The sequence below is a fragment of the Sus scrofa genome, chromosome 10 (genome assembly GCF_000003025.6).
Source record: "Sus scrofa isolate TJ Tabasco breed Duroc chromosome 10, Sscrofa11.1, whole genome shotgun sequence".
NCBI lineage: Eukaryota > Metazoa > Chordata > Mammalia > Artiodactyla > Suidae > Sus > Sus scrofa.
In genome coordinates, this window is record NC_010452.4 from 53,038,087 (window position 1) to 53,061,359 (window position 23,273).

The 23,273-nt window shown below is 41.1% G+C and overlaps 1 protein-coding gene across 1 annotated transcript in view; it reads left to right on the top strand.

Moving 5' to 3' along the window:
- Positions 1 to 22,661, top strand: part of DNAJC1 (DnaJ heat shock protein family (Hsp40) member C1) — a 197,935-nt gene extending 175,274 nt beyond the window's left edge. The window contains exons 10-12 of the mRNA XM_005668160.2: positions 18,506 to 18,554; positions 19,848 to 20,272; positions 22,421 to 22,661. Coding sequence (XP_005668217.2) covers positions 18,506 to 18,554; positions 19,848 to 20,272; positions 22,421 to 22,489 — 543 coding nt within the window. The 3' untranslated portion in view covers positions 22,490 to 22,661. The remainder of the gene's footprint in view (positions 1 to 18,505; positions 18,555 to 19,847; positions 20,273 to 22,420) is intronic.

Sequence of the window (23,273 nt, forward strand, 5' to 3'; positions counted from 1 at the left end):
GGGGCAAGGATTCTTACTCTTTCTTAGACAATTTCCTGAAATTGCACTCCAGCAAACGAGAAATCCTAAGATACAACAGGGATAGAGCAGCCAAAGCATGCAGGAAGTTCACGTTGGAGTAGGAGAACAAGGACTGTGTGGGAGCAACAGCAAAAGCTTATATAGGGGAACAAAAAGCAACTAGAAACATCAGAAAACAAAAAAGGCATAGTCCAAATTTAAGTTCAGCCATACCTCAGAGATATTGCAAGATTCAGTTCCAGATCAAGATAAAGCAAATGTCACAATAAAGTGAGTCACACGAATTTTTTGGTTTCCCAGTGCATGTAAAAGTTTGTTTATACCATACTGTAATCTTTTAAGTATGAAATAGCATTATGACCCAAAAAGATGTACATACCTTAATTTTAAAAATAATTTATTGCCTTTAGCAAGTCAGAGTAACATCAAAGATCACTGATCACAGATCACCATAACAAATACAATGATGATGAAAAGGTTTGAAATAGTGTGAGAATTACTAAAACATGACACAGAGGCATGAAGCAAGAAGATGCTGTTGGAAAAATTGCACCAATAGACTTTGTTGGCACAGTTGGCACAAAGCTTCAATTTGTAAAAACTTGAGTCTGCCTGTGTACTAAAAAGGGGAATTAATAGGAAGAGCAAAAGAATTTGATTCTGAGACTATTCTCCTTTAAGTAACATAAGAAGTGTGATCACAGTACAGTACTTGTCTCTACAGCCAGTCATGTTTACCAGATCACAGTTATGTAAGATCTTACATCACAGCTTTTCATATTTTAAACACCTTATATACTTTACAGATGACTTTTCAATTTTTAAAATCAACAAATCACGAATACTATGGCACGTTGTCCATCAAAATATGTTTTCCCTTTCTCTGGTAATAGAGACATCAGGCACGGATTTGCCCAGGAACACTGTACTTCCAAGCCCTCCAAGCTCTACTCTGGCCAAGTTACTAATTCTTCTCAAAGGAACATAATCAAAGCATGTGTGTTTCTAGGAGCCCTTGCCCACTTTTCCCTTCCACTGAGCCAGAATACCAGTTTGCCTGCAACTAAGCTGCAACCATGCAAAGACAGGCAGGGAAGCACAATGGAAAGACCCCGAAAGTATGGAGTAAAAGTAAAAATGTAGATGGTGACAAGCACCATGAGGAAAATAAAGCAGATTAAGAGGTTAGAGACTGAAGGGAGTTGCAGTTTAAAATGGGGTTCTGGGGAAAGTCCTCTCTAAGAAGTACCCTCTGAGTGGAGACACAAAGCAAGCAGTGAGGGAGCAAAGTGGGGAAAAGAGGCTGAATTCAGACTATAAAACACCAAAAGCATGTTAGTTTGTCATGTATACTTGGAACCACCAGAGGAACTGTGAACATACAGATGGTCAACAGGCACATGAAAAGATGCTCTACTGCTAATTCTTAGAGAAATACAAATCAAAACCACAATGAGGTATCACCTCACATTAGTCAGAATGGCCATCTTTTAAAAGTCTACAAATAATAAATGCTGGAGAGGGTGTGGAGAAGAGGGTACCCTCCTCCACTGTTGGTAGGAATGTAAATTGGTTCAGCCACTATGGAGAAGAGTATGGAGATTCCTTTAAAAACTAAAAATAGAGTTACCATATGATCCTGCAATCCCATTCCTAAACATACATCCTGAAAACACTCTAACTGGAAATGATACATGCACTGCAGTGTTCACAGCAGCACTATTTACAATAGCCAAGACATGGAAGCAACCTAAGTGTCCATCAACAGATGAATGATATAAAGAAGATGTAGCATATATATACATAAACACACACACAATGGAATACTACTTAGCCATAAAAAAGAAAGAATGCCATTTGCAGCAACATTGATGGACCTAGAGATTACTGTAGTAAGTTAAATAAAAGGCTAATATATAATATCACATATGTGGAATCTTAAAAAATGATATGAATATTTATAAAACAAATAGACTCACCTCACAGACATAGAAAATAAACTTATGGTTACCAAAGGGGAAAGGGGAGGAGGAATTAATTAGGAGTATAGGATTAACATATATACACCTGTATATATAAACAACAAGGACCTACTATATAATATAGGGAACTATATTCAATATATTGTAATAACCTATAATGGCAATGAAAAAGAATAAAAGAATATATATATAAAATAATCACTTTGCCATACACCTGAAACTAACGCAACATTGCAAATTAATTATACTTCAAAATTTAAATAGTTAAACAATGCCCAGAAAAAAAAATTTAATTAAAAAAAACTGTGAACAGAAATGAGTACCTCTGGGTGTAGGGTACATGGATTTTCATCAGAAGCCCTTGTTGTAAACTGCTTTTTTTTGTAAGTTATTTACATATATTACCTTGATTTTAAAAACTTTTAAAAATTTAAAGAAAAAAAATTTACCTTTAATATCTTTCCATATCAATATATATAACCTACTTCATTCTTTTAAATTTTTTATTACAAAAGCTTTATTGATTTATAGAATTAAAAAAACAATCCTAATATTTGTATGGAACCACAACAAATCCCAAATAACCAAAACAATCTTGAGAGAGGACAAAGCTTGGAGGCATCATATGTCCTGTTTTCAAAATACGTTATAAAGCTACAGTAATCGAAACACTATGGTACTGGCCACTGATGTGTAGGCCTAAGAGGAGAGTAGTGTTCAACCTCTACTGAAACACTTGCCAGACCATCCCTTCAACACAGACAGCTTTTCTAGAGGATTTCTAGAGCCCTCTGTTAAAATTTTTGCCTGTCTGTATTCCCCTGCCAAAGGGTCTTGAGGACTAACTTGAATTACAGCTATTTGTACACCCTTGTCCAGAGAGTGTCCTTCTTGTCTCTGGTCGGCTGTCTTCTTCCACAGAGGACACAGCCTAAGGAGGGCAAACAGACTACTGGAGAGAGAGGAACACACTCTCCACCCAGCCTGCTTACATGTCCGTCAGGTATCAGGGATCACCCTCAGATCTCTCTGACACACACTGGGGACGTCAAAGTACACAGGGCTTGGATCTCTCCTCCATTCACCTAGTTGGTGACTGGCTATTAATAGCTCAGGTAAAGGAGTACAGAATCGGCCTTCTTGAGAAGGGAGGCCAAATTCCCCAACTGCTGACACACAAGCCTCTTTTGGATTGCTCTTTCCTTACTGTGGCCAATATTGCTTTAGAAGTAAAAGACCTTTAAAGCAATAAACAATGATTTTCTTTCTTATAAGCATGGTCTTAATTAATTCAAAATCTGTTGAACAAGTATGCAAGGAAATAACCACGCTGTGGAAGCTCCTTGAGGTGGATAAGACTATCTTCTACACACACCACTGTTCTCAGCGCAGTGCTAGGCTAAGCCTTGTCAAGCTCTAACTAAACATTTGTTCATCTTCCTCAGTTATGCATTCAAGCAAAGCATAGCTGCAGATTACGTGAAAACTTCTCTGTATACATCTGCCACTTGCCACTCTTAAAATGTTCTTTTCTGGATCTTATTTAGTGTTCTGGATCACTAATCTGCTGAGTTTGTAATCTGTACTCGCTCATCAGAACCCTCTATCTTACCAACAGGATAGGATCCACTTTAAAGTCCAGATCTAGTTTACTCGTTGCAGTGACATTTACTTTTAATACTATGGATGTTTTATTCATGAAGAAACTGGCTTCTCATGGTATAATCTATGGTCTGGTGACAGCATCCTACTTTCTAGTGGGGGGTTATTTTATTACCCTGAATTACTTGCTTGCCTCTCTCTTATGTACAGCTTAGAGATGCAGCAAGTCAGTAGACTGGTGATCCTTGGACAGATGCTAGTAAGTGTTAATGCAATTTAAAACTGCTACAAATTGGAGGAACCCATTTTAAAAAGAGAAAAGTGGGTGAATATTTGTTGAGGTGTTACAGTATCTTGCTGATGGACTAAATATACCCACAAAATTACACTGTAGTCTGCTGGCATTAGTATTTTCTCCCAGTAAATGGTCATCTCCATTACTTAGAGATAATCAGGACGTGAATCGACAGCCCCTTTGTTAATGATTAAGATGAACACTATTATTATTTCTTGTATTTTTTTATCCAGAGAATCCAGAGAAAAGTTTAAAGACATTGGAGAAATAATAAGAATGAACAGCACTGCTTCCTACCAGTTGGAAACACTTTTCAGGCGGTTTATTTAATGTTCAGGTAACAGAGGGCCCTTTTTACTTGAAAGCTACAACAGTTCCTGGTTATACTGAGGGCTAGATTCAGTAGAAAGGTGGCCAAAATTAAATACAAATGAATGGAAACAGAGTTGATCCTTGAACAGTGCTAGAGTCAGGAGCCCTGATCCCCCAGTCAAAATCCACACAGAACTGTCCAGTCAGCCCTCCACAGCCACAGCTTGACATCCACACACTCAGCCAGCTGTGGACTGTGTGGTACTTCAGTACATATTTACTGAGAAAAATCCACATATAATTGGATCTGCATAGCTCAAACCTGTGTTCAAGGGCCAACTGCAATGAGCTTCACAGTTATATAATTTGTATTATTAGAATACTTAAAATGTCATCAAATTGGCCAGAATTTGAAAAACATGACTTGAGATTATCACTAGTAGTCAACATTTATTTTCTGAGTTATTAGAGGATGCCAGGAATATTAGTATATACTTTATATAGCTCAGAAAATTGTAAAGTTCTTTTGTATATTGAGTAGAAATGTGCCACTATGTAACTCTCCACTGATCCTAACTGTACCCTATAGAATATAAATTTCATTTTGTTAATTTTATGTTATTTTCATCAGTGTTTTCTCTGGAAGATATGAAACCTATTTTAGTTTTTTGAGTTTTTTTGTTTTTTGTTTTTTGTCTTTTTGCCATTTCTTGGGCCGCTCCCGCGGCATATGGAGGTTCCCAGGCTAGGGGTCCAATCGGAGCTGTAGCCACCGGCCTACGCCAGAGCCACAGCAACGCGGGATCCGAGCCGCGTCTGCAACCTACACCACAGCTCATGGCAACGCCAGATCAGCAACCCACTGAGCAAGGGCAGGGACCGAACCTGCAACCTCATAGTTCCTAGTCAGATTCGTTAACCACTGCACCACAAGGGAACTCCTATTTTAGTTTTTTAAATTCATTCTACCCTACCTATATATCTCAGATTTAATCCTAAGAATTTCAAAGGTGACTTTAGGTATAAGTATATTAAGAAGAAGGATTATATTTTCTGCCTATGATTAAAACATGAAACAATTTCCCTACAATTCTATAATCCATGTAGCTGTTAGTACATGTGTGGATAGTGGTATCCAAAAGCCCACCTGAGGCAGCACACAATGTTATTTGTTCAGATACTGAGGAAGAAGAGAAGCCTTGTCCCTGTAGACTGTGTAGGAACATAGGTTTTCTCCCAAAAGGAGACTAGAAAAAAGTCACAGACCTACATTAAGTCAGACAGAGACCACTGTGTTCTATAACTGCACATGATATAACAGCTGAATGAGTAACTGAAAAAACTCATTTTAGAATATGCAAGAAAAGTAATACTAAACATTCGTGACTAAATCGGCACCCATGTTATTGAAGTCACCTAGTTCTATCAGAGAGAAACAGATTTGGTGATGGCCATGTCACCTCCAATGTCATCTCCATTTGCAGATGACATGATACTACATATAGAAAACCATAAGAACTCCACCAAAAACTGTTAGGATTAATAAATTATTTCAGTAAAATTTTAAGCTACAAAAATCGGTTGTCTTTCTTTATACCAACAACTATCAAAAAAGAAAACAATCTATAATGGCATCAAAAAGAGTAAAGTGCTAGTTATAAACTTAACCAAGGAGATAAAAGATCTGTTGCTGAAAACTATAAGACATTGATGGAAGAAATTGAAGAAGACACAAATAAATGGGAAGATTTTTCATGTTTATGACTGGAAGAGTTAATATTGTTACAAAATATCCATAACACCCAAAGCTATCTACAGATCCAGTGTAAACCCTCTCAAAATTCTAATGGCATTTTTCACTAAAATAGAACAATCTGAAAATTTATATGGAACAACAGAAGATCCAAACAGCCAAAGCAATCTTGAGAAATAACAAAGCTGGAGGGATCACATTTCTGATTTCAACTTATATTACAAAGCAGTAGTAATCAAACAGTATGGAACTGGCATTAAAAACAGAATAAAGAGGCCAGAAATAAACCTGCTGATTTATTTTATTCATATGGCCAACTAATTTTTGACAAGCCAAGAATATACATTAGGAAAAGGATAGTCTCTTCAATAAATGGTGTTGGGAAAACTGGACAACAGCATGCAAAAGAATGAAATCAGGCCCCTATCTTATACTATACACAAAAACTAACTCAAAATGTGTTGAAGACTTGAACGTGAGACTTGAAACCACAAAACTAGAGGAAAACATGGGGGGTAAGCCCCTTGATATTAGTCTTGATGATGATTTTTTTGGATTTGACACCAAAAGCAAAGGTATCAAAAGCAAAAATAAAGCAAGTGAGACCTCATCAAACTAAAAAGCTTCTGTATAGCAGAGGAAACCATCCACAAAATGAAAATGAAACCTATGGAATGGGAGAAAAATACTTGCAAACCACATATCCATTAAGGGATTAATATCCTAAATATACAAGGAATTCATACAACACAATAGCAAAAACAAAAACAATTCACTTTTTAAATGAGCAAAAGACCTAAATAGGCATTTTTTTCAAAGATCTATAAATGGCCAACAAATATATGAAAAGATTCTCAACATCACTAATCATCAAGGAAATGCAAATCAAAACCACAATGTGATATCACCTCAAACCTGTTAAGGTGTCTACTACCAAAAGGACAAGAGATAACAAATACTGTTAAGGATGTGGAGAGAAGAAAACCCTTGTAGGCTTTTGGTAAGAATGTTAACTGAAAAACAGTAGGAAGGTTCCTCAAGAAGTTAAAAGTAGAACTATCAAATGACCCAGCAGTCCCACTTCCGGGTATATATCCAAAGGAAACAAAATCATCTCAAAGAGTTACCTGCACTCCCAATTTCACAGCAGCATTATTCACAGTAGCCAGTGCATGAAAACAACTTAAGTGTCCAGCAGCAGATGAATGGATAAAGAAAATGTGATTCCCTCTCCCTCTCCCTCTCTCTCTCACACACACACACACACACACACAGAGGAGTATTATTCAGCCAAAGAAAAAAGAAAAAAAATCAAACTCAGAAACACTGCAGAAAAGTTGTTGCCAGGGACTAGGAGATGGGACAAATAGGGAGAGGTGGGTAAAAAGTTACAAACTTTCATTTCTAAGTTGAATAAGATTTGAGGATTTAATGTGTAACATAGTGACTATAGTTGATAACACTGTATTGTATAATTGAAACTTTCTGAGAGAGCAGAACTGAAATGTTCTCAACAATGATGAAAGTAAATATGAGGTGATTGATATGTTAATTTAGTGGGGGACTCCTTTCAAATATGCACATATCAAATCATTATGTTGTACCCTTTAAATATCTTACAATTTGTACCTTTAAAAAAAAAGAAAAGCAGGAGTTCCGTCGTGGCACAGTGGTTAACGAATCCGACTAGGAACCATGAGGTTGTGGGTTCGGTCCCTGCCCTTGCTCAGTGGATTAACAATCCGGCGTTGCCGTGAGCTGTGGTGTAGGTTGCAGACTCGGCTTGGATCCTGCGTTGCTGTGGCTCTGGCGTAGGCTGGCAGCTCCAGCTCCGATTGGACCCCTAGCCTGGGAACCTCCATATGCCGCGGGAGCGGCCCAAGAAATGGCAAAAAGACAAAAAAAAAAAAAAAAAAAAAAAAAAAAAAGCAAACTGACACCCCTGTAATTGAAATTACCGAGATCTATGAGAGAGAAATAGATTTGGTGATGACCCTACTCACTGGAGGATGACCTTCCTCCCTGAAGTGGCATGCTGCCATACTCAGAGACAACCTGGCCATTGAGCTTTACATCAGACTCTCACTTATTTGGAAACTTCTGAATCTGCCTCGAATAATAAATGATCTGCTGAGGATGCCAAACTTGCCTCCAAAATAAATATGTTGCCATCATTGCCATATACACGCCTTCTCCTGAGATGAAAAGTAGTGAAAAAAAAATTCTTAAGAAAAAAATAGGATCACTCATAATTATCTTTGTTGTATAACCATTTTATGACACCAAGAGATATGATGCAAAAAAGACAGAATATTAAAATACTTGTTGAACCACATAGACTTGGAAGATTGACCAGTTATACTTTGCTTCTTTCTTGTAGGTTCTAGGTTGCCTTTTTAAGTAGGAGAAAAGTATGGCTCAAAGATAACTTTGGTGATATCCATTCATTTCATTATGTAAAAACTGAGGATCTCAAAGACTAAGATTATAGTAGCTATTTGTCTTGTGCAGTATGGACAGGCCAGACCTACCCCTACTTACAGTGGATCAACTTAAAACAGTTGAACTTAACATTCTTACAACTTTATGATGCTGTGGAAACAATACACCTTCAGTAGAAACCTTACTTCAAATCTTGACTTTTGATCTTTTCCTGGGCTAGTGATATGCAGTACAATACTCCCTCATGATACTGGACAGTGGCAGTGAGCCACAGCTCCCAGTCAGCCACGTGACTGTAAGGGTAAACAACTGATACACTTACAACCATTCTGTTTTTCACTTTCAGTACAGTATTCAATAAATTACATGATATTTAATACTTTACTATAAAATAGGCTGTATGTTAGATTATTTTGTCAAGTTTTAGGTCAGTGTACGTGTTCTGAGCATGTTTAAGTTAGGCCAGGCTGAAAGCTATGATGTCCAGTAGGTTAGGTGTATTTATGTAAAGCACTTTCCTTTTTTTTTTTTTTTTTTTTTTTTTTTTTTTTGCTTTTTAGGGCTGCACCTGTGGCGTATGGAGGTTCCTAGGCTTGAAGTCAAACTGGAGCTATAGCTGCCAGCCCCACACCACAGCCACAGCATCAGATTTGAGCCACGTCTGCAACCTATACCACAGCTCATGGCAATGCCAGATCCTTAACCCACTAAGCAAGGCCAGGGATCGAACCTGCAACCTCATGGTTCCCAGTCAGTTTCGTTTCTGCTGCACCATGACAGGAACGCCTTAAAAGCACTTTCAACTTATAGAAACATGTTGAAACTTTATTGGGACATAACCCCTTCATAAGTCAGGGAAGATCTGTACTACATTAAGAATTCTCTAACAGTACAAGGAAAACTAACCGGGTATTCTCAAACCAACTTGTGAATGGTAACTTCTCTGGGAAGAGCCCTTCTGGAGTCAGAAGAAATATCAAACATTGGTCTCAGAAACTATTCCAATTCCTTCCAAGGAGCCAGGATTTGATTTGATTTGTTTATAGAGCAATTTAGGCCCTGGGGTATTTTATGAGCAATAGCGCATCAGCCAGTAGTTACTGGAGTTTTAACAGCTGGGTGTGGTCAGGTAAAGAGAGGAGGAGAGTCCTGCAAATACCACTGGCATCCCAAGATGACTGGACATACCCATCCCTGCACCTACCTGAGGAGTAACATCAGAGACTTTATGCTGTAGGGGACAGAGGGTAGCTTAGCTTCCCTAAAATAGTCCAGTTACCCACTAAGCAAATATGCAAATAAAAACAAATCTTAATCTGGGGAGGGTGGTAAGGGAAAATGAGTAACCAGGATTGCCACAATGCAGTATCTAAATGTTCAGTTTTGAGAAAAAATAATGAGCCATGGAAAGAAACAGGAAAATATGACCCATACGTTAGAAAAACAGAAGACAACAGAAACTGCCTTATAAGAGTGACCAAACATCATATTTCACAGAAAAAGACTTCACAATAGCCATACAAATATGTTCACAGAACTAAAGGAAAGCATGATAAAGATACAATGAAAATGTTGCATCAGATAAAAAATACCAGTAAAGAGATAAAAATTTTTAAAAAGAACCAAGTAGAAATTCTGGCATTAAAAATACAGTAATTGAAATTTTAAAAATTCACTAGAGATGCTCCACAGTAGATTTGTCTAGCAGAGGAAAGAATTAGCAAACTTGAAGATAGGTGAATAGAGTATTCAAGCTAAAGAACAGAGAACTGAAAGAAGAAAACTGAACATAGCCTCAGAAAAATATTAGCACCATTAAGCACAATAACATATGTATAACTGGAGTTAGGAAAGTAGAGAGAGAAAGGAAGGGAAAAAATCAAAAATTCAGTGGGTGAAAACTTCTCAAATTTATTGAAAAATGCTAACCTATACATCAGAAAGCTCAGTGAATTCTGAGTAGGATAAGCTCAAAAATACCCACAAAAGACACATCAGAATAAAAACGCTGAAAGTCAAAACTAAGGAGAATATCTTGAAGGCAGCAAGAGAGAAATGACTTCTAATTTATAAGGGAACTGTCCCCCAGTAAGATTAACAGCTTACTTCTCAGCATACACCACAAAGGCCAGGAAGCAGTGGAATAATATGTTCAGAGTACTCTGAGAAAAACTTGGCAACCAGAAATCCCACATCCAGCAGAGCATTTATCAAAAAATAAATGCAAAATAAAAAATTTCCAAGATAGGAGTTCCCGTCGTGGCTCAGTGGTTAACAAATCCGACTAGGAACCATGAGGTGGCAGGTTCGATACCTGGCCTCACTCAGTGGGTTAACGATCTAGCGTTGCCGTGAGCTGTGGTGTGGGTCGCAGACTCGGCTTGGATCACGAGTTGCTGTGGCTGTGGCACAGGCCAGCAGCTACAGCTCCGATTAGGCTCCTAGCCAGGGACTCTCCATATGCTGTGGGTGTGGCCCTAGAAAAGACAAAAAAAAAAAAAAAAAAAAAAAAAATTTCCAAGATAAATAAAAACTGAAGTTTTGGATTCCCGTCATGCCACAGTGGAAACAAATCTTACTAGGACCCATGAGGTGGCAGGTTCAATCCCTGGCCTCACTCAGTAGGTTAAGGATCCAGCATTGCCATGAGCTGTGGTGTAGGTCACAGATGCGGCTCAGATCCTACATTGATATGGCTGTGGTGTAGGCCAGCGGCTACAACTCCGATTAGACCCCTAGCCCAGGACCTCCATATGCCGTGGGTGCAGCCCGGAAAAACCAAAACCAAAACAAAAACAAAAACAAACCATAAAACCCTGAAGTTCTTCAGTTGAAAGCAAGTGACCCCAGATGGTAATTTGAATTCACATGAAAAAGAGCATCAGTAAAGGTAATTAGGTAATTATAAAAGACAGTATAGATACATTTTCTTTTCTTAACGGATTTAGAAAGCAGTTGTATCAAAGAATAGATATATGTTATTTTGGGGCCCATAACCTATAGAAAGGTAGTATTTGTGTAATATATTTGCCAAAAACAGCACAAGGAGGTGGGTGAGAGCAAAGCTCTATGAGCTGAGAAACCGCTACAGATGGTAAAGCAGGAAGTGTAAGGATGTATTGCTGGGTTTATAACATGAATAGATACAGTATGTATCATGGTCATATCATAGCATGGGGGTAAAAGGAATAGAGCTATAAAGGAGTCATGTTTCTATATATCACTTTGAATTAAAATAGTATAAATCTGAAGCTTATTCTCATAAGTTAAGACATATATGGTAAACCCCAGAGAACCTCTTTAAAAAAAAAAAAAAAAAAAAAGATAGTAAAAAAAAAATCACAAATTAAAATCCTACATTAGGGAGTTCCCTTTATGGCTAAGCAGTTAACGAACCCAACTAGGATCCATTAGGATGTGGCTCGATCCCTGGCCTCGCTAAGTGGGTTAAGGATCTGATATGAGCTGTGGTGTAGGTTGCAGAACAGCTCGGATCCCACATTGCTGTGGCTGTGGCATAGGCCAGCAGCTGTAGCTCCAATTTGACCCCTAGCCTGGGAACTTCCATGTGCCACAGGTGTAGCCCTAAAAAAGCAAAAAAAAAAAAAAAAAAAATCCTACATTAGAAAATATTCATTTATGCAAAATAAAGCAATAATAGAGGAATAAAGTAACCAAAAAAAAAAAAAATCAAAAAGTTAAAAGAGGAGTTCCACTGTGGCTCAGTGGTAAAGAACCCAACGAGTATCCACAAAGACATGGGTTCAATCCCTGGCCCTGCTCAGTGGGTTAAAGGATCCATCATGCTGTGAGCTGTCAGATCGGAGCTGCAGCCACCGGCCTACATCACAGCCACAGCTACGCAGCAACGCTGGATCCTTAACCCACTGAGTGAGGCCAGGGATTGAACCCACGTCCTCATGAATACTAGTTGGGTTCATAACCCACTGAGCCACAACAAGAACTCCTAACAGGCATCTCTTGAATGTTTCATCCAACAACAACAACAGAAATATGTTCTTCAAGTAAACATGAACATGTTCCAGTATATATTTGTATGCTAGGCCTTCAAACCACCTCAGTAAGTTTAAAAGGATAGAAGTAATACAGAGTATATTCTCTGACCTCAACAGAATGAGATTAGAAATTAATAGCAGGGAAAAATAGGGAAATTCAACAAATATGTCTAAATTAAACCATAGAATCCCAAACAACTAATGAATTGAAGAAATCCCAAAGGGAATCAAAATTCTCAAAGAGAAATAAAAATGAAGACACAACACCAGAATTTAAGGAATACAGCTAATAGTTCATAGAAGGAGATTTATAGCTGTAAATGCCTTTATTAAGAAAGATTTCAAACCTATAATCTAACTTTCCACCTTAAGACACTGGAAAAATAACTATACTTAAAGCAGAAAAAAGGAAATAATTAAAAAGTACAGCAGAAATTGCTGAAATAGAGACTAGAAAGAAAGTCAATGAATCCAAAAACTGATTCACTGAAAATATCATAAAATTGAGAAACATTTAATGAGTTTGACAAAAAGAAAAAGAAAGGGACTTGATAGGATCAGAAATGAAAAAAGGGATATCACTACCAACCTTACAGAAATAAAAAAGACTTAAAAGGAATACTGTGAACAAGTGCATGCCAGGAAATTAGATAGCTATTTTTCTAATAGAGATGAAATGGACAAATTCCTAAAACACATAAACTACTAAGACTGAATCCAAAAACAGTTGAAATAGACGTGTAAAAAGTGAAGAGACTGAATTAGTAATTTTTTCAAAAAAACCTTTTCACAAAAAAAAAAGCCTAGGCCTACATGGCTTCACCACTGAGTTCTACTAAATATTTAAAGAAGAATTAATGCCAAAACTTCACAAACCTTCTCAAAAATAGAAGAAAGTAAACACTTCCCAACACATTTTATGAAGCCAATATTACCCTAATACCAAACTAAAGACATAAGAAGCAAACTGCAGACTAATAATTCATATGAATGTGGATGCAAAAATTCTCAACAAACAGCAAAGTGAATCCAACAGATTATGATTATAAACCCTAAGCAAGTGGAGTTTATCCCAAAAATGCAAAATTGATTCACTATCTTAAAATCAATTAATATAAATTCATCATATCAATAGAAAAAAAATAAGATCTCTCAATATAAGCATTGGACAAAATCTAATACCCTTGCATGATAAAAATACTCAAAAAGTTAGGAATAAAAGGGAAGATCTTCAATCAGATAAAGAAATCTACAACCCCCCACAGTTAACAGTATACTTACTGGTGAAAGAGGGGGTTATTTTCCTGCTAAGATCAGGAACAAGACAAGGATTATCTGCTCTCACCACATCTATCCAACACAGTATGAAGGGTCTAGCTAGGGCAATTAGGAGATAAAAAGAAATAAGATTGAAAAGGAAGAAGTAAACTTCTGTCCCTATTTGCAGATGACATGATTTTATATATACAGAATGCCAAGTAATTAACTAAAAGACTTGTTAACTAATAAAATTAGTTCAGCAAGATTGCAGGAAACATAAATATACAAAAACATTTTAATATACCTACAATGAACGAACTGAAAATGTAATTAAGAAAATAATTTCATTTACAGTAGCTTCAAAAAGAATAAAATACTTGGCAATAAATTTAACAAAAGAGTACAAACTAACTCTGAAAACTACAACACATTATTGAAAGAAACTGAAGAACATTAAAATAAATGGAAAAATATCTCCTGTTCATGGATCAGAAGATTTAATATTATTAAGTATTCCCCTAAATGTAAGAGCTAAAACTATAAAACTCTTAGAAGAAAATAGAAGGGTAAGCCCTCATGACCTTGGATTTGGCAAAAGGATTCTTAGACACCAAAAGTCCAAGCAACTAAAAAAAAAAAAAAAAAAAAAATTTGGATGTGATGAGAATTAAAAACTTTAGGAGTTCCCGTCGTGGCACAATGGTTAATGAGTCTGACTAGGAACCATGAGGTTGCAGGTTCGATCCCTGCTTGCTCAGTGGGTTAAGGATCTGGCGTTGCTGTGAGCTATGGTATAGGCTGCAGCATGGCTCGGATCCAGCATTGCTGTGGTGTAGGCCAGTTGGTACAGTTCCGATTAGACCCCTAGACTGGGAATCTCCATATGCCCCAGGAGAGGCCCTAGAAAAGGCAAAAAGACAAAAAAAAAAATTAAAAACTTTATGTTTCATAGGATACCACTAAGAATATGAAAAGTTAGCCCACAGAGTGGGAGAAAATATTTGCAGATCATTTATCTGATAAGGAATTTGTATCTAGAATATACAAAGAGCCCTTAAAACTCAATAATACAAACCCCAAAATTGGAAAAAAAAAAAAAATGGACAAAGGATCTGAATAGACATTTCACCAAAGAAGATAAACGACTTGTCAATAGACACATGAAAAAAAAGTTCAGTATCATTAGTCATTAGGAAAATGCAAATCGAAAACAAGGTACCACTTTGCACCTACTAGGAAGCAGGATAATACAAAAAGTTGGAAAATAACAAGTTTTAGGAAAGAGGTAGAGAAATGAGAACCTCATATACTGCTGATGTGAATGTAAATTGTGCAGCCATACTGGAAAACAGTACAGCACTTCCTCAATAAGTTGAACATAGAGTTACCATATGACTCAGTAATTCCAATCCTAGGTATATACCCAAGATAAATGAAAATATATGCCCACACAAAAACTTATACACAAATGTTTATAGCAGCGTTATTCAAAATAGCCAAAAGATGAGGACAATACAAATGTTTATCAACTGATAAATGAATAAACAAAAATGTGGTATATCCATACAATGGAATATTATTCTGCAATAAAAAGGGAATGCAGTACTTCCTGGAAGGAAGGATGCTTACAAGAAACAGATCGGATTGTGGATTTCTCCAACTTTGTGGTCTAGTCATTCATGAGCCATCAAAGGTATTTGATCAGAAGTCTGCCTTGGGACATTATTCTGTAGGAACTGCTAATAAGTAAGTTGCAGACCAGCTGGATGGCTGTTCTATTAATTCAGTCCGGTAAGAATGAAGGACTAACACAGGTGGTGGAGATCTGAGAGAGGAGGGAATAGATGGCACCAGCTTTGTGAAGAACATAGCAGGTGGTCAGGGAGGGAGAAAAAAGTCCCCAAATTGGCTCTTTGGTGTTGGGCCTAGGTGACTCAGAACTACTAGGAAAAGGAAGGAAAAACAGAAGTTGAGTTTAGGTTGGGATTTGTTTAGGTTGAGGAGCTAGGAGACCTCTAAACAGGAGATGTAATGGCAGTGAGAAAGGTATGGTCTGGTGCTGCAACCACAGATTCAACCAGCCGCAGATGGAAAATATTTGGGGGGGAAAATCCTGAAAGTTCCAAAAAGCAAAACTCGAATTTGCCTCATGCGGGCAACAATTTACATAGCATTTAGATGGTATCAGGTATTGTAAGTAATCTAGATTATTCAGAACACCCAAGAGGCTATGCAGAGGTTATATGCAAATTCTACATCACTTTTTTTTGGCTGCGCCTACAGCACACAAAAGTTCCCAGGCCAGGGATCGAACTAGAGTCACAGCAGTGACGATGCTGGTTTCTTAACGCGCTGAGCCATGAGGGAACTCCTCTATGTCATTTTATATAAGGGACTTGAACATCCTCTCCAAGGGGACCTGGAACCAGTCCCCAGGGATACTGAGGGACAACTGCATAGCAGGAAGAGAGCCTGGCCTCTTTCCTCCACTGTAAAGTAAGACTTAGATTCAAAAGGCAGTCTGTTACAGGCATTGAGAACAAAGATTTTAGAGCCTGACTTGCCTGGGTTCATCTACTCACTACCTTTTAATCTTAATTTTTTCTCCCTGAGCCTCAAACTCATGGGGATAATAATGCACCCACTTACTGGGGCTGCTGTGAGGAATCCATCCTCGCACATGTTATTTAAGAACCCTGCCTGGCACACAGGAAGCTGCAGTCCTTTTCAGATCTGATGATCCGCTGTTATCATGTGGTCAGTTTCTACAGACTGGCATGCCAAGGTAGAGGTCAGGGCCAGAGATCTAGGTTAAGCATTTCTTTTCCAAAGCAGCACTGAGCAGGTGTTATGAGACCCCAAAGGAGAAAGTGGAAGGAATGCAGGAAAGGCTGGGACGGGATGCGAGGAACACTGCATTAGGGAGCAAGAGGCAGCAGCGTGTGGGAGGGGCGGAAATAGTCACAGAAAGAGAAGGAGAACTCGGAGGTGCCGTCGTCAAAGCCAAGTGGGATAGAAAAGGCAACTCAAGAGAAGATAGCCTTTTAGAGTAGAGACTGCTTTGCTTCGAGCTCAGTTTGAAGGTTTATGGGGCGTATGTGACAGACAGGGAGAAGCTGCAGAGGAAAGCAAAGGAAATTAATTGACGGGCATTGTTCTGTGAGGATGAAAGGCAAAGGAAGATAATCTCTTTCTTTGAATTGGGATAAACTGTGGGGGAGATATATGGTGATGTAATCAGAATTTTGAGTTGGGAACGTTGTCAAGGAAGCTTGTGTTAGATAACTTCAACTTTTTTTTTTTTTTTCCATAAGATAAGAAGCAAGGCCATCCATGGAGAAGAAGGGAGGGATAAAATTGCAGAGTGTTTCTAAGCAGCTTTAAATATTTTCTCTAATTCTGCCTTTTGTATGAATGAAAAACAAATGATCCACATCAATTATAAGAGGCAATGTTTACTGAGCCTTTAACATCTGCTAGGTATCACGCAAAGAGCTTATTTCAAACTGAAAACATCCCTAAGAGACAAAAGGTATTAGCAGTTTTATCCACATATTACAGAGGGTAATACATGAGACAGAGAAAAGGATTGGAAATTGCTCAAGGTTACCCAGCTAATACGAGGTAGAACCAAGACTGAATACAAGATCCAACACTCAGCTCTTCCCAAGCATGCTTTCTAGGCTTTTACTTTCAAGTTTCATTAAAGCAGTGAAATACTGGTTCAAGAATCTACATGGATTAATGGGATAGAATACAAAAAAATAGAGGAATGCAATGGAATGTAATTTTAATGAAGTTAACACTTTAAATGAGAAAGGATGGCTTGCTTAATAGATGCATTGGGGCAGTTAATTATCCACTTATAATTTTCTAAATTAATTTTTCCTGTTTAAAATATATATAATAGATATCAGAAGAGTGGCTGTCTATAGCTGGATAGAGATGGGCTTAGGGGCACAGGGCACTTTGTGCAGTAATAGGAATGTTCCGTAATTTCATTAGAATGTTTTTGGTCAAAACTCACTGAAATGTACATTTAAAACTGTACATTCTACTCTCTGTAAATTCTGTCTCAATTATAAAAAGGAAAATCCATCTGTAGATCTCCAAGACATGGTTAAATTTTAAAAAGCAAGCTCTAGGGTGAGACATACAGTATGATACTATTTAAATAGAAGAACGAGAACGAAATTATTTCTGTGGATCCACACTCGTGTAAATGTAAGTATCTCCTGGTTCTGGGGTCCATCTGCCCTACCCCACCAAGAGGTCCTTCCTCTAGTGTCAGTCTTAGTGATCGGAGGGTTTCTTTCTGGGACGTAAAGAAAAAAAAGACTTTTATATTATAATATCATTAGCTTAAGAGTAAAAACTTCTCATTGTTCATAATACTCACTGGTATCATATTCTCCAGTGAAGAGAGAGGCTCTTGCAGGAAATTCTAACTGGAAAACATGACCTCTTTGAATTTTGAATCTGAAACTAGTGTATCTTTAGAGGAGGTTTGAATCTGAAACTAGCGTATCTTCAGAGGAGGCCTAGTGTCATGGGACTGTGATCAGGTGATCTGAGTTCTTGTTCTGACTCTGCCACTTGATGAGATGGTATTTTGGAGCAGTTCGTTTAATCTCTCTGGACTTCAGTTTCCTTGTTGGTTTAAAAAAAAAAAAAATGGATTGAACCGATGACCGATCCTGGATGCTCATCGGGGCCTAAGATTCAGTAAACCCTGTTCTTCGCATGGACCCTGTATGCAATCGGTCGCTTGACCTACAGTTGATGTGTGGAAAGTAAGATCTGCTTTTATATTTTGAAACAGGTGACAACCAAAGCTAAGCAACTGAAGGATTCAGTTACCTGCTCCCCAGGTAAGGCAGCACCCACTTGGTCCCTTTATTCTAAAGCCGTTTCTTCACAATTCCCTTTTTATAGCAACATCTGTAAAAACGATGTTGTAATAGTTTTGCCCAATGCGCGCTACTGGTCCTCTCTCTAAAAGGGGTTGGGTTACAAGCACCCACAAAGTCCTGCACACAGAGTGCTGCTAAGATGTACTTAGTGAGTTTGAAGAGCTGTAAAAACCTTGCTCTTCTCTAGTGTCGGTGGTGAGTGGGACCAGGCAGGGGAAAGCCAGCCTGGTCACTTGCCGCACTGTCACCACCGCACACACACAGCGTCCTTCAGGACACACCAAGCAGCTTCCCCCTGAAATCTATGTCTCTGAAAATCCATTTTGTCTAAGACTAACGGAATTTTGCTCAGAGGCCCCATACTGTTTGCTGGGAACCAGGAAGTAAGAAAATGCCGCCTAAACCTTCCAACTCCACTTAAATTCAGGTCCCTGTACTCGATGTAACCAGCCAGGGACCAGCAAGCCCTGTTATCTCAAAACGTCTCCACGGGGAGGACCCAGGTGGGGTGTCTGTGGGCTTTTCCAGGTTGCTTTCTTGCCAATACGGCTGCTGGTCTGGGCGTGGAGACAGAAATAGGCAACCAGTGTTCTGTGCCAGAAGCTCCCCCAGTCTTTGGGAGCCTGATCCTGAAGGGGGGGGGGGGCAGACGGCCTAGGCCTCGGAGGGGTCGGGAGTGTGTGGGAGAACAGGAAAGGTGTGGCTGCACATTTGAGGGGGTCTCTGAGAGGCCCCTGTGGCTTTGGGGGTGGGGGGATTTTTGCTTTTCCGTCAGTCGAGGCATCACCGGGCTGGGGACGCAGCGGGGCGCAGAAGGCCGGTGCCCGCAGTGCCGCCTGAGCACCGCGGACGGTCTGATGGGTTCACTCACTCCCGCTCACGGAGTTCACAACAACTCTGGGCTCTGAAGAACATCCTGCTTACCTGGAAAGTGCTGGTTATTCCTTCTGAAAGATCTGCACGTCGTCGGATCACAGCCGGACTCTGAACTGCTGCTCCTCAGAGTGGTGGCAAGGACAGAGGCTGGGGATCAGACAGAAGTGGGTTCAGATCCCAGCTCGGCTTTTTCTGAGACTGACTTTCCTCCTCTGCACAGTTAGGGCGGCGGTTGCGTCTTTCTGGGGAAGAAGAGCGGGGACATCAACAGCGTGCAAAATGCCTAGCGCGCTGTCAGCTGCGGCGGAGGCGCTGCTGTGCCCCTTGTCGCCTGAACTGACCCTGCCCTTTCCCTGTGCTGTGCCTTCCTCGCAGGAATGGTCAGGCTCTCCGACCTCAGACCCACGGCTCAGAATCCCAGGCCCCCCAAGAGCACGGCGGCCCTGCCGGACGATCTCATCACGCAGCGGGAGGAGCCGGCCGCGGAGGAGGCGGAGGAGCAGGGCGAGGCGGAGGAGCAGGAGGCCGAGGTCCCCGAGAGCCGGCCCCGGAGGCGGAGGCCCGCGCGGCTGCCCGAGCCGGAGGAGAAGGTCCGAGCCAAGAGGCAGAAGGACTTCGATTTGTCAGAACAGATGGAGTCCAGCGATGAGGAGAGCCAGAGGAGAGAGAGAACGCGAGCCACAGAGGAGCCCTGGACTCAGAACCAACAGAAACTTCTGGAATTAGCCTTGCAGCAGTACCCAAAGGGATCCTCTGAGCGCTGGGACAAGATAGCCAAGTGCGTCCCGTCTAAGACTAAGGTGGGTGAAGCCAGAAGGAGGGCCCTGCCCTGGTTCGAGAATACACGGAAGTGGCTGTAGCCCGTTCTGTCCGATTTCCCTGTTATCCTGTGTATCCACCTGATCTCTTACGTACCAGTTATCTTCCAGTAGATTCCTCCTGAGCACCGATTGATGAGTATAAATGAGGTCAAGAGGCTAAATTTAATCCTTATACAGACGTTTAATCCTTACACAGTTATTTTTTTCTGAGTGAAAACTCCACGTATAATGTAAACTCCCCGCACAACCACCCTGCCATCTTCTGGAACATTCCCGGGCAGGTGGAGAGAGCAGAGAGCAGCAGGGGACGGCCAGGCGGGGCCCCCTCGTGGCTGTGAGGGCCCGGGGAGCCTCCAGCGTCAGCAGGCAGGTTCTGAGGGTTCCGTACAGTCCCGAGATGGTGTGGCAGACGTGTTACCATGGTCGCCAGTTCCGCCAGTAAGTTCCCCTGGACGCCACGGCAGCGCCTGCGGACCAGAGGCTGGGAGGAGGGCCGGGCAGGTGGGTGAGAGGAGGCGAGAGGCGGACGTCGGGATCCAGCCTGTCCTCTGCAGCACGGTTTGCAGTAGCCCTTCCTCCCTGTCCGCAGCTCTTCGTATCTGCCTCACCACCTCTGCAGGTCCCGGCTCGGAGGGCAGGCGGGCATCCCCTGCGGAAAGTCAGGCCCCCGCCGCGGCCTCTGCCTTCTGCTCCGCCCGGCGCAGCTGTAGCGCCTCCCTGGGTGTCTTTCCAATGCGGGCCTTTCCTGACACACACAGTCTCCTGGGCTTCTTTCCTTGTAGCCAGGCTCTTCGTCTGAGGCGCCAGGATCACTGAGAAATCAAAAGAATGCATCTCTTCTGCCTTCTGTGCCTCCCACTCAGTAGCCTGTGGGCACATTGATGTTCATTTACATTCTTCTTTTTTTTTAATTGAAATTCGATGTTGGAAAATCTAGCTCGTGGCCATGAATGTCCCCGTGTGTGCAGGTCTAGTTATCTATCACCTACTTTAAAATGATGAAGTTGAGAATTCCCGGGGAGAAAAATAAACCATTAGCAGTGGATCTATTCGAGAAACACAGATCCTCCCAGCCCCTCCAACTGGTTTGCCAGAAGTAATTATTTTCCCCGAGTTTCTCTAGCATCTGTCAGGACACAGGCATTTACATGTGTGATGAATCGGCACTGGCTTAAAATGAAGCCTGGATTCCTAGGGCAGGAGCGCTCGAGACGCACTGCCTCAGGGTCTGGAAACCTTCCTGCTTCCAGGAGGAATGAGCAGCCCATCCTGCACATGTTCCCTTTAAGCCTTGACCTTAGAACCAGGGCCCACTTCCTGCTGAGTGACTCCTCCGGGCAGGCCTGCTGCTCGGGGTCCCCGTGACCCCAGCGAAGTGGTGGCCGAGCTCGCTGTCACTCTGCACCACACAGCGCAGCTGTCGGAGAAAGGCTGATATCTTAGGCAGGTGGTCTTTGGGGATGCAGAAGAGGCACTTACTAGAAGGTTCTCCCAGAACACTGCTGAGCCGAAACCCCAGGAAGAGAACGAACACCCATTCTTTGTCGAGGGCAGCTGATAAAGTCACCTGCTGCAGACCAGAAGCCAGTTTGCATGTGGCTTTAAGTTAGGGAAGGCTCGCGGTGCTCTTGGGGTCTTTTTGAACAGAAACAGGGCGGATTCAGGCACTTAGGTAAACGGGAGAGCAGCCAGGCCGGTCCGCTGCTTCGCCAGGGTGACAGGCAGCTGGGTCTGAAGCCGCTGCTTCTGTAGCCTGATAGGCTGGACGGTCTCGATGGGAAGGGGATGGGCGAACCAGAGGAAGAGCTGGCATCGCCAGCGGTGTCCCCTGGGGCTGGGCCCTCGTGGCCGCCTGGGGAGAGGCAAATGGTAATAATACTAATAGGATGCCTGCCCCCCCCCAGGTTCTCGGTTTCTCAAGTCCCTGAGGCCTCCAGTGAGCTGAAAGTCACCACGGTCTCAGCCCCTCCCCCAGGGTTCACCCCACCCCATCCCCACCCTGGTTCACCCAGGAAATGCCAGGCACACAGGAAAGCCCTTGATCAGAGCTGGGCACGGCAGGCTCGCCCCACGAGGGTCACACTGATTGTGGAAGTAACTGTCCCCTCTCTCCCTCTCTCCCTGCAGGAAGACTGTATCGCTAGATACAAGCTGCTGGTTGAACTGGTCCAAAAGAAAAAACAAGCTAAAAGCTGAATCCTCTGGAAGATGATGTTTACCTTTATTTTCTGAAATATTATTTTAAAAATCTTATGCAGAAATTTGCATTTTGTACCTCAGTATTTCTATACGTCATGTGCCTTAGTAAAAAAAAACAAACAAAAAAAACACAAAATTTAAAATAAATGTGCTACATTGTTTAAACAAATACTGTGTTAAAGGAGAAAAAAATGGATTTGGGTATTTTATAAGTTATTTTCTCTCATCATTGCCAAGTTTAATTTCTTGAGGGAACAAACTGAATAGTGCTTTCTAACAGGCTTTATTATTATTATTGTTGTTGTTGTTTAGGGCCACACTAGCAGCATATGGAGGTTCCCAGGCTAGGGGTGAATCGGAGCCGAGCCCCCGGCCTACGCCAGAGCCACAGCAACGCGGGATCCGAGCCGCGTCTGCAATCTACACCACAGCTCACAACAACGCTGGATCTTAACCCACTGAACAAGGCCAGGGATTGAACCCGCAACCTCATGGTTCCTAGTGGGACTCGTTTCACTGCGGCACAACGGGAACTCCAACAGGCTTTCTAGTAGCACTTTCTAACATAAATGTCTGATTTTGAAGGAACATACGAGTGAGCCAATGTGTAAGAATTAAAACATAATATGTTTCTCTGACCAGAGGTCACACCAGATGCTGGTGTTTGGGGAAAAAAACGAGCTTGTTGTGGGGCCAGCTGGCTGGGAACAGTGTGGGGTCATCTTAACTGCATGTACGTGCATCCATTATTTGTATCCAGAAAAAAAGAAGCCTAAGCGCA